The 11,735-nt window shown below is 58.2% G+C and overlaps 1 protein-coding gene across 2 annotated transcripts; it reads right to left on the bottom strand.

Annotated features, from left to right (window-relative positions):
- Positions 1 to 401: 401 nt before the first annotated feature.
- On the bottom strand, positions 402 to 10,101 carry Dgat1 (diacylglycerol O-acyltransferase 1). Of its 2 annotated transcripts, XM_027951581.3 has the most exons (17): positions 9,732 to 10,100; positions 5,153 to 5,240; positions 2,996 to 3,036; positions 2,826 to 2,911; positions 2,689 to 2,741; positions 2,492 to 2,597; positions 2,281 to 2,388; positions 2,131 to 2,205; positions 1,939 to 2,042; positions 1,803 to 1,841; positions 1,690 to 1,731; positions 1,569 to 1,613; positions 1,377 to 1,489; positions 1,234 to 1,299; positions 1,050 to 1,137; positions 901 to 963; positions 402 to 803 (listed from the first exon to the last, which is right to left on the bottom strand). In XM_027951581.3, exons 1-17 carry the CDS (start codon positions 9,944 to 9,946, stop codon positions 648 to 650), a joined length of 1,488 nt encoding a protein of 495 aa, XP_027807382.2. In that variant the 5' UTR covers positions 9,947 to 10,100; the 3' UTR covers positions 402 to 647. The 2 variants fall into 2 exon arrangements, 1 of the variants encoding a protein (XP_027807382.2); XR_003584973.3 differs by lacking the exon at positions 402 to 803 and having other exon boundaries at positions 1,050 to 1,153; positions 9,732 to 10,101.
- Positions 10,102 to 11,735: the final 1,634 nt, after the last annotated feature.

Here is an 11,735-nt window from a genome sequence, read left to right as displayed (position 1 = left end):
GGCATGATGAGCTCTGATTAACCAAGCAAGCTAGTTGTCCACTGGGGCCTATGGAAAGATCAGCTTGGTAGGGCTGGGTTAGGAAGTGTGCCCTTTCCTAAGCAGTGGATCTGCCTGGTTACCCCTGGACCTCACAACCTTAAGCTGAAACTGGGTTGCTGTCTCCTATCCTGATACAGCTGAGTGGCCTTGCCCAAACACCCCAGGAGGTTGTAGGCACCCAAGGAGATTGCCAGCTGGAATGCAGTGGGACATCAGGACCCAGACACTCCCCCCAGAGCACCAGAGCCTCATCTGGTTGCCTAAGGACCAAAAGGGCCTTGAACCCCTGGAGTACCTGCCCCCACAGAATTGGTGCTGGACCATCCCTCCCAGTAGCCCCCAGGAGGCTGAGGGGAGAGTCACTCTAGACAGCACTTTATTGGCACCCTCTTCCCCAAGTCAGCACAGACTCCTAAAGAAGGCACTGGCTCCTGCCAGCTGGGCCAGACTCTACTGTTGCCATCCCTAAGGGGAGCAGGAGGGAGCCCCATAGGGGCAGAGAGGCCTCCTGGGGCAGGAGGAAGGCTCAGCAGCCAGGTTCCCTCAGGTTTGGACAGGCAGGGAGGGCTGTCTGTCCTGGATGTGGGCAGTCAAGCCTGGGCAGTTCAGGCCCCTGCTGTGGGAGCCTCATAGTTGAGCACGTAGTAGTCATGGACATACATGAGCACCGCCACTGGTTGCCCAATGATGAGTGTCAGCCACACAGCTGCATTTCCATAGTTGCCCTGGAAGAAGCGGCCCACAATCCAGGCCAATGGGATCTGAGGACACATAGGACCGAGGTCAGCAGGCAGTAACCACAGGGAATGGGGCTTGGCACAGGGTTCAGGTGGGTGAGGCATTTGGGGTGTTGCTCACCTGAGCCATCATGGCTGTGAACGCCCAGAGGCGGAACATTCGCAGGGGGATGCTTACGAGGTACTAGGGTGAGGAGAGAACAGGCCATCAATGTCTCAGTGGCTACACCCCTGCCCAGAGGTGAGGCAGGATGCCCTCACAGCACTGACCTCGTGGAAGAAGGCGGAGGCCAGGAACACCCCTGTCCTGGCCACCCACCTACTGCTACCCCGGCGTAGCATGGGCTTGTAGAAGTGCCTGCAAGGGAAGGAGGCTACAGGATGATGCCCTAGGACAGGGAGAGGCCCAGGTGCACACCTACATCCTACACATGCACACACAGCACCCACACACCTGCTGCACCACTTGTGCACGGGGATGTTCCAGTTCTGCCAGAAGTAGGTGACAGACTCAGAGTTCCTGTTGAGAGACAATGGGGTGAGCAAGGCATGCTCCAGCCCACCCCAGTCCCCAGGGCCACCCTCAAGGCCACCCACCACCAATCCCGGTAGAACTCCCGGTCTCCAAACTGCATGAGTTCCGCCACAGCATTCAGGCAGGAGTGGAAGAGCCAGTAGAAGAAGATGAGCCAGATGAGGTGATTTGGGACCTGTAAGGGAGGGGGCTCCAGGTTCCAGATGCCCACCTGCCACTTGTGCTCCCCCACCCTGCCCACTGCTAGTACTCACAGCGAGCTTCAGGAGGCGCTCAATGATTCGAGAGTAGTCCATATCCTGAAGAGACAGGCTGCCTCAGCGGCTGTGGCCCCCACCCAACCTACCCCAGCCACAGGAGAGCCCAGCTGCTCACCTTGAAGGGCTTCATGGAATTCTGGATGGTGGGGACCATCCACTGCAAAGGAGGGCACCAGATCAGTATCCGGCTGCATCTGGCCCCTGCCACCCACCTTCTCACCCACTTACCTGCTGGATCAGCCCCACCTGGAGCTGGGTGAAGAACAGCTGGGGGGAAGAGCCAAAGAGCAGCCAGCTGAGAACCTAGCACCACCAGCCACAAATCCCTCCCACCCCCAGTGGCTCCCTCAGCCCTAAACCTCACCATCTCAAGGAGCCTCCGCAACAGAAAGCGTTTTCGAATTCGGGGGGAGCGAGGGAAATTGAGTTCATAACACAGGGTAGGAGCAAAAATAAAATAGTAGAGATCTGGAAGGGAAGAGAGGAGCTGGAACCAGTACAGACTTGACCCTGCCCCTGACCCCCACCCCTGGGACCTGGCCCCACAGGTCCTCACCGCGGTAGGTCAGGTTGTCCGGGTAGCTCACCGTGCGCTGGGCAGTGGCCCCACTGGCCTTCTTCCCTGCAGAGACTGCAAGCAAAACAGATGGGACACCAGGGTGGACCCAGGCCCACCCACAGACAAGTTCTCATTCACCAGCCTCACCAGTCTTAGCCCTGGCTCTATGCTGGCGGCACCACAGGTTGACGTCCCGATAGGAGAAGAGCTTGAGGAAGAGGATGGTGTATGCTGCCAGAGCCAGTACAGAGCCCACTGTGGGAGAGGCAGGCTCAACCATGGCCCCCATGCACCATGGGGGATCCATGCCATACAGGCTGAGCCCAGTGTGGGCTGGGACGGATGGGTGGGGGCACACCTGGAGTGATGGACTCAACCAGTAAGGCCACTGCTGCTGGGAAGCAAAGGATGGTGGCCAGGTTGGCAACATGCAGCAGCAACCCTGCCTGTTCCGTCAGGGTGCCCTGTGAAGAGCAGAACAGTCATTCAGGGCCCTCACCCTGTAAGTGCAGTTGATGAGAGCTGACCTGGGGCAGGTCACAAGGGACTGCTTACCACGGCCAGGCGCTTCTCAACCTGGAATGCAGCCACAGCAAAGACATTGGCCACTGAGGACAGAAATACCATAGAGAAGGTTCAGGACAGGTCAGCCTGGTCCCCCCACCCATGGCCCTCCTCAGAACCCAGCTCACCAATAACCAGACATGGGGCAGGCCAGCTGTAGGGGTCCTTCAAGAACAGAGACACCACCTGGATAGGGTCCACCAAGATGCCATACCTGGGGGTAGGGCAAGGAGGTCTGAATGGGGGTGGGGCCTTGGCCTGGTGGTAGGTTATATGGGGCCTAGAAAAAAATACTCACTTGATGAGGTTCTCTAAAAATAATCGTGCATTGCTCAGGATCTGTAGATAATCAATAGATCAGCATGGTGGTACTGGCACCAGGGCACCCCACCCACCCAGCACCTTCCAACTCCCCACAGCACCTCTGGGGCCAGAGGCCCTAGGCAGGCAACAGCCTCATTCTTATAGACCCAGCTCCATCTGCTCTCCCGCCAAGCTCTGAAACTCACCATCTACCTTATCACATATCAGTGTGGGGGCAAAGAGAAGTAGCAACCCCACTAACACTATCTAGGAGATGCCCACATCTTGGTTAGCACCTGGAGTGATGGACTGAGACCCAATGTTCAGTAGCCCTCATACTGCCAGCTTAGCTGAGCTGGTGAGGAAGCCCCAGCTTACCCCACAGCCTGTCACTACTATGATGGTCTCAAAGCCCACACTTGCTTGCCCAGGGAACCTGCCCAAAACTAATCTCCAAGGACCACTACCTACTAGCAGCCCAGGCTGAAGAGGAAGAGCTGCCCATTCTTGCCCACCACCCCACAAGCCAGGCTGGTTCCTGTGGGGCAAGTGCAGGCATTGAGGAGCAGGGCAGAGGTACTTAGCCCTTCCCCTGCCTCAGCTCTTCCTGAAATACTTAAGCCCTAGTGGTGTCTCCAAGGGCTGAGCCCCCACTGAAACAGGCTCCCAGCTCTGGCCAGAGCTGGGACTAGGTACTTGTCCTCCCTGCTCATCTGTCTTACAAGAACCACCTGCACCCAAGGAGGTGGGCCCTGATGCCATCAACCTGGCCATCTGCCCAGAGAACAGGCCCTGCACAGTGTAAATGGAACAGCAACATTGGCAAGGGAACACTGGTGGGGTCCTTGCCTGGGTGGTCAGGGAAGGCTTTACAGAGATGACAAGCTCAGGGACACAGGAGCCACCTCCCCCAACTGCAGCCAGCCTGCTGCCCCAACACACGTGACCCCACCTCATCAACCACATTGCGTGACCTCTCCTGAGAGGCCACAGCAGGCAGCTGGAGCCCAAGATGCATGACCTTCTTTAGGGAGGAGGTGGTGGAGGGCCCAGAGCAGGGGAAAGGCCGTGGGATTGTGCCCAAGAGCCAGGCAGGCCCAGTGGGTTGCAAGAGAACGGACAGTACTACCCAGGCTGGCTGAGATAACTCTTATAGACCCAGCCTGGGAAAGAAGTGGGACATTTCATCTCCTGAGGATCAGGTTGGCCTTGGACCCACATCCCCAATGTGGTACCAGCTACTCACCCACCCTAGAGTTTGTGGCCACCTATAGCTGACTGAGACCAAGGCCCTCTCCAGGCTAACAGTGCTGGAAGTTCAGGACATCGCAGGGTATAGTATACACAAAGCCCTTCCACCTGGGCAACCATAAGAGCTGTACCCAAACTAGAGGTGTTCACATCCGAATGAGAACAGAAGGCCTCAGGCCACATCAGCCCTGAGTGATGGAAGCTTGCCCCTCACCTGCCCTACAGGCTGCCTGCCCTTTTGAGCCTCTGGGGTGGGGCTGTTGGCCTGACCCCACAAAGTAGTGGAATGAGGTCTTAGAGACAGCAGACCTTGGATATGGCAAAGGACTCTCCATTCACCAGGACCCAAGGCTAAGGGAGAGGGGCCAGGAGAAGACGCCATGCCCTTGACACCATTGGCATAGGACTGGCAAGACCTCTCCACCTTTCCAGGAAAGCTTTGTACCCATAGAGCACCCCATGCTCAGTCCCCAAAAGCCTCTCAGCCCTGGCGCCACTCAACACTCCCCTTCTTCTCTCTGCCTTCCCATGCCACCCCAGTACAGCCAGGGGGATCTGTACTCCTGAGGCACTTTTCTCAGTGAAGAGTCCTTCTGCCCAGAGTGCACTGCTCAGCCTCCCCACTAACCACATGGCCTCCACAGGCTAACCTAGGACCCAACAGGACCTCTGTGTGGCCACTGCAGGGAACACCCTTGCTTCCCCCACTATCCAGGGCTATAAGCCATATAGAGCAACAGCCTTCTCGGGGCAGCTGCAACATGCCCCAGGCACCCCAGCCCACATTAGCACTAGCTCCCACATGCCTGAGGCACAGCCTGAGCTCAGAAAAAGGCCCACCTGGAAAGCTTTACCACACCTGGCCACAGGTGGGCCTGCTTCCATACCCCATCCTACTCACCAGCATCACCACACACCAATTCAGGATGCCTCTGTAGTTGCTGAAGCCACTGTCAGAGCTGAACAAAGAATCCTGTAGGCGATGGCACCTGACAAGGTAGGGAATAGGCCCCTTGGTGAGCAGATGCCAGAGGGCAGAGATGGGCCCACTGTTGTGACCCATCCCCCGCCAACTGTCTCTTCTGCCCACGTACCCCATTCTTCAAGGGGAGGACCCAGAAAAGGTTATACCAGCAGCCATATGGCCTATAGTAGGCAAAACTCTCAGGACCATGCAGAGGCCTTTTCCTCTAGGCAGAGAAGATTCATAAAAGACAGTAAGGAGCTGACCAAGTTTATATGGGGCTTGAGCACCCCGGGTCAGGAGCCTGGCTTTGCTCCCCAGAGGGTCCTGACTGAAATCAGGCTCTCAGGCCACCAGAAGAATACAACTTGGGGATCTGTGGACCCACCCAGCACTGTTGGGAAAAAAGATGTGGGGGTGGAGTCCACCCTGCTCAGTCCACCCATTCTACCCACCCAATAAATTAAAGGGTCTGCAGACACCAGAGCCCAGATGAGCCTCCTCCCCACATTTAGACTCCCAAGCCTGAGTGGGCAATGACCCAGTCCTATGGCCAGCCCAGCCTCCCAGCCTAACGTGCACCTTTCTGGGGGCAGTGACTCAGACCTCATGTGCTTATGGTAAATGCAATGTTCCTGCCTAGGCTGGGAATGCCAAGAGGAGATCACTAGGGGGCTAGGACCTGATGGCAGAGAAGCTTCTGGCAGAAGCAGGCCTCAAACCAGGAACATTTCCACCAAGTGCTAGGGTAGGAGACACTCCCAAAAGACCCTGCCTGTGAAGAGGAGTACCTAGGCCTGGCAAAGGGGCCAGGTGATATGGCTGAGATAAGGTCCAGACCCAGCTCCTGGCAACAACAAACACGAGCAAGGCCAGAGCCCACACCCCAGGAACCAGTACCCTGGCTCACTCATACCAACTATGACCCTGCCTTGCCCTCCAGCTGCTATGCCTCCAGGAAGCCCCATGTGGCATTGAGTAAGGCTTTAGTTTTGTAAGAGCAGAAGCCAGAGCCTCCCCTTCCCTCCCCCAATACAATCTCCCTCTCAGGGCATGTAAGCAGGGGGAGAAAGTAGAGGAGCCCGTGACCAGCACTATGACACGGATGCCCTCTCAGAGTTGGCTTGCTTCAGTCCCCAGAAGCAAGTCTGGTTCTGATCAAAGGCAGCCCCACCTAGAAGGAGAGGGACCAAGGAGGCTAAGGGGCAGTGCCAACAGACTCAACCTTTGCACCCCAGGTGTCTGCTCAGAGCCTAGTACCATCCACACTACCCCTGGCAGCCTCTGGACACCGGGAGGGTGGTAACACCTCTCCTACTGCCTGTCTCAGGCAGGAATACAAGGCAGCTCCACTCCAACTTCAGCCCCTGCCATTATCCAACACTCTCTCCCAAACTCAGTCCTGGGCTTCCTGTATCTCCACTAGGTCCACCTTAAGCCATACAGTGAAACTGTGGTCTCTACCTGAGCCCTTCTTCACCCAAAGTCTGTATGTGCTTTTCCAACTGTTTCCCCCTGGGCACCCCCCAACTGGCTTCACTCAGATGTCTGCCCTCCCCAGAGCCCCAATACCATGAGGCAAGAAGGATAGCCTCTCTGGGCCTGTCCACTGGAGAGGACCTCTCAACTGCCCCCCTCTCTGGCAAGCTAGAGCCCATTCACTTTCACCAGAATTATCCCAAAGCCTGGCCAGCCTCCTTATACTACGACCTACCAAATGTCGAGCTGTCTTCACACCACATGGCTGTTTCACAACAGTGTGACCTCTGCCCCCTTTGGGCCACCAAGAGTATGCTGCTTTATCTGTGACCATTACCAAGATGAAGACAGTAGCAGGGAAAGGGTTTTGCATTCCAAGGCCAATGCCAGAAAGCCACACAAGGGCTTCTTCGGATCCCTCTTGTTGGGCTTCAAGGCCTTCCTCAATGGCACACACCCATACCTCAGGTCCACCAGCTACTGCAGGTGGGACCCCATCCCCTGATGCAGGCCCCTGACCCAGGGGAGGAAGCCCCCCTACTCCAATGCCCACAAAGGCCCAGGCTTGCCAGTGTAGTCAGCAGCAAATGGGCTAGAGGGCAGGCTGCAAAGCAGGAGAGTGCTGTCCAGCCATGCCCAAGATACTTTTTTCCTCCTTTCACCTGCTAGAGAGCCTGCCCATGCCATGCACCTTCCAACTGTCCTACGCCCACTCCCTGGGACCAAGAGGACCTGTAACAGCCCTCTCTCCCTCCTGCAGCCCCAAGCCCACCCAGGTGAACTGCAGGCAGAGCAGGAAGGGGTGCCCTCTCCTTCTTGCCCCACACTCAATATCACATGGGCATTGTGCATCCCCATGATGCACTTGCCAAGGTCTATACCATGCCCAAAGACAGCTTTTAAGTGTGGACCTCTTGGACCACAAAGTCAAGCTCCAAGGCCAAGCAGAGCAAAGAGGGGAGCAGAGAGCTGGCTCCCCTCCCAGCTGCCACCTCTTCAGCACTTCCTCTACAACAACCTCTGGAGTACCAGATGGTTGGGACAGGCTCCCCATGCCTCTCACACTCTGCTGGAGAGGTAGGTAGGACACCCAGGGACAAACACCTAGGAGAACCTCAAAACCACAAGATCATGCCTAGGGTGCCTGTGAACTAAGGACCAGTGGGAGTCTGCAGAGCCTGGAAGGGTAAACAGGAGGCAGAGTAAGGAGTACCTCCCCTTCCTGCCTCACAGCCTCACCTTGCCACAGGGCAGAAGAAATGAGCTCACACCCAGAGCCTAGCTTGCCTGCCCAGTCCCAGGTGAGCAGGAAGTGTTGGGGAGGGGAAGAGGCCAGAGCTCAAGGAGTCAGAAGGAAGGGGGAGAGGAAGGCTGGGCTAGGCCAAAAGTAGGAAACAAAACTGGTGAGAAAAGGGTGACAAAGGGGTGAGCTACAGGCCAAGTTCAGGGAACATAGCCAGAGCAAGGACTGGCCTGACAGCAAGGAGAATGGAGTCTAGCACCCCAACCAGCAATCCTCAAGCCCTGCTGCCTCCCCAGGGTGGAGAGATAAGCATACAGAGCCTACTTGTCCTGAAGACCCACAAATGGATAATCAGCTAGCTCACTTTCCAGCCCTGGATGGCCCTATTGCTGCCATCTACTATTCCTCTTCCCAGGGAGACCCTCCTCCTCTCCCACTGGCTTCATACAGCAGGGACACAGAAAAGGCTCACTGGCCAGTGCAAAGAAGATATGTGACTGCTCTCCCCTGCCTAACCCTAGGTTGTAGCTTGGCCCAGTAGGGACCTCCCTATCAATCTCACACAAAATAACCCCAATTCCCAACCCCTCTGGAAATCATACAAGCCATCACCCAGCCTTCTGGAGGGCAACTTGGGGCATTTAACAGAGAATAGAGCCTGAATAGGGCCCTCAACTCCTACTCAGGCAGGAGGTACTGGACCAGCCTCCCTCAGTACATTCCCAGGCGCCAAGAAGCCAGTGCCCCTCTTAAGAGGGCCAGCCTCCTCCCCCATGGTATCTTCATGGCCTCCTCATCCGACCTTTGTTCACAGTGTGCCATGTCTGCCTCACACTGAGGTTATCTTATCTCCCAGGTGAACTGTGAGCACCACCAAGGAGAGTGACAGGGCCTGTACCCCAGCTGCCCTCCCTCAGCCCCCTCCCTAGAGTGCTAGGTAAAGAAAGCCTCAGTTCTTGTTTACTGAGAAAGCAAATTCTTGCCAATCAGCCCTTCCTCCTAGCCCCTTAGAGAATCTCAGAATCGTGACAAGAAAGGGAGATTTGGGGAAGACCCAGGCCCAAGCAGGCCAAGTCCTCCACCCCTTCCTGTCCTTCTTTCAGCTAAGCAGGGCCCCACTGGTAGGTGTGTCCACATCAAACCCCTCTCCTGTACTACAACCAGGGGATGAAAGTCCTCACACAAGACCCAACTCTCCATAGCAGCACTCATTCTGGTACCGTAAACAGGCCCCTAACCACTGGGTGAGGGATGATGGGCCAGGCCACCACTCTCAGGAAGGTCTGCAACAATAAGAAGGTCTCCTGCACTCACTCCTGCCTGGGAACACCCATTCCCTTGTCTTCAGACAAGCCTCCAGCCAGACCCTCCCTGGCAGACCAATCCTCTTTGGGGAGCCTTCCCTACTGGCACCTATCCCTCACAGCCCTCAAAAGAACCCCTTCACCACAAGGCCCCCCATCACATGCACCCTTCGAGAGAAGGAAGTGGACCAACCCAGGAGGGGACCAGGCCGCCAGCTGGCCCCTCATAAAGGGCCTTTGGACCCAGTTGACTGTGCACAAGCCCAAGTGTTTTGGAAAAGGGGCTGTTCCTCCGCTCCCCTCTGTCTGGCCAGGAAGGCCAGCTCCTGGCCCTGACCTGGGTGACCTTGGCAGGTGACCCTCCCCCGAAAGTCTCAGTGCACCCGCGGTGCCCAAGAGGGACACGTCTCCGGACTCACTGCTCTGGCCACTCTGACCGGGAGAGTCCCGGGGCCTGGGGTCATAGGCGAGGGGTCAAGCGCTCCGTTACCTCAGCTCCCAGTGTCCGCTGCCCACGTTAGAGTCTCCGTCCTTGTCCGAGGCGGCGGCCGGGGCCGGCGCGTCGCCCCCAGCGCCCACGTCGGGGCCCGGAGCCCCGTCCCGCACCTCCTCTTCCGCTCCCACCGGCCCGCCGCCACCCTGGCCGGAGGGCCGCGAACTGGTCCTCCGGCGCCGGGAGCTGACCGTGCCGCCTCGGTCGCCCATGGCCTCAGCCCGCACCAGTCGTGGCCCGCCGGGCTCGCAGTGCTCCAGGCCCCCGACCCCGCCTCCGCACCCTGGGCAACGGCCGCTGCCGCCCCCTGCCGGCCGCCGTAGCCCGCGGCTACCCTTCTTCGAAGCCGCTGACTGGCCGGCAGCCACCGCGCGCGGCCATTTGTAGTCCACAGCCGGCAAGGGCGGGGCCTAGGCGGCGGCGCGCGGCGCGGGGCACGCTGGGAGCCGCGGTCGCCGGGACGCGCGGCGCGGGGCACGCTGGGAGCCGCGGTCGCCGGGACGCGCGGCATGCTGGGAGCCACGGTCCCAGTTCCCCACCGAGAACATAGGAAGCGCCACTCCCTTAGTTGGTGGCTTCTGAGAGGCCAGAGGGCTGCGCCAGCGCCCAGCCAAGGCAGCCGCGCACTTCCCCAGGCTTCTCGCCTGGCCCGTGGTCCGCTTCTGTAAACACAGGGTTTCGCCATCCTGTAGCCTGGCGAGCAGTTTGGAGTGCAGTCATTTAGGAGACGCCTTGTGCGCTACCTTCCCGCTGCCCCAGCCGGTGTCCGAATGCGCGCCCGACGGAAGCTAACGCCGTCGTGCTCCGAGAGCCCTCTAATAGCCACCCAGGGACCGCTTAGAGTGGACTTACGGGGACTTCCCACAAGGGCCAGGTCTGAGCATCAAGGGGGAGATGCCCAGGTCAAGTCACAACGGGCATGTCCCATCGCCCGATCCTTAAGTGAAGTAACTAATCATCCACCACGGCTGCTCGGGGCGCCCTCTAGGGCAGACACGCGTCCTGCACCCGGCACTCAGTGATCGCATCCTGGACTTCCCCGGGACTTCCCCAGAAAAGCTTCTAGCAGCGGGACGCACAGATGCTCGTTTCCCAAGGGAGGGCAGGGCCAAGAAGCGCCTTTCTGGAGCAAACGGGGCACACCTTTCCCACTGAGCTCACCCCTGCTCCACCACCTCCTCCGACCGTGGATGGAGGGCCGGTCCCCCTTGACGGTGTTCTTATTGCCACTGACCTTCTTGGCTTGAAATCAGCCCAGGCGTCAGGCAGACCTGGACTACCTAGCAGGCGTCTTCGTGTAGCCTGCAGAGGGCCGCCTTGATGGCCGAAAAGCCTCTCAGACATGGTGGGTCAGAACCAGCCCTTTCCAGCGACTGCCCCGTGGCCTGCTGAGCTAGGCTGGGCTGGGACTTTGTGAGTATGGACCCCAAAGGAGGCTGAAAGAAAGTGACCCCTTGGGAGCCTGGATCGCGGGAGTGAGCCATGGGAGCTCTGCCACTCCTTACCCACTCCCTTTTCAGGTAGTTAGCAGGAGGCCTCCATGAACCCATGAATCCTCCCATCCTGGCCTCCAGTGCGCTCTGGCTCTGCCACCCTCCAATTTGGAACTAAGAAATAACAAGAGTGCCGGCCTGTGCCTATGCTGATGGGCGGAGAAGGTTGAGTGCTGAGCATGCCAGTAAGCCAGGAGAGGCCCAGTACATCAGCCACTGAGGAGTGGATGCCTTCTGCCATGTCCTGGCTCAAAGCTATTAGCTGGCAAGTGGCCCCGGGGACTGAGACTACCAGAGGAGGGGTCAGAGCCACCAGGGAGGAAGATTTGGCCTGCCAAATGTGTAGAATGGTGGTGAGGAGGCAGGACCTGGGTAGGGGGGCGGGGCTGGGTGGAAGTCTGAGGCAGGAAGAGATAGGTTATCTGGCAGACAGTGCCAGTACACTGAAATCCATGTCAGGGTGTGGCCTAGGGCAGCAGGGAAGAGGAGAAAGGTCAGAGTAGGTGAG

Source organism: Marmota flaviventris, chromosome 15 (assembly GCF_047511675.1).
Source record: "Marmota flaviventris isolate mMarFla1 chromosome 15, mMarFla1.hap1, whole genome shotgun sequence".
Lineage (NCBI taxonomy): Eukaryota > Metazoa > Chordata > Mammalia > Rodentia > Sciuridae > Marmota > Marmota flaviventris.
This window is presented reverse-complemented; position numbering and strand designations above follow the sequence as displayed.

Bases quoted from the DNA above. Each gene is read 5' to 3' on its own strand.
- Dgat1 (XM_027951581.3), bottom strand. From the start codon at position 9,946: ATGGGCGACCGAGGCGGCACGGTCAGCTCCCGGCGCCGGAGGACCAGT. The intron at 2,912-2,995 runs GTGAGTATTTTT...CCCTACCCCCAG, and splicing joins TTTTTAGAGAACCTCATCAA to GTATGGCATCTTGGTGGACC. The intron at 2,043-2,130 runs GTGAGGACCTGT...CTTCCCTTCCAG, and splicing joins GGACAACCTGACCTACCGCG to ATCTCTACTATTTTATTTTT.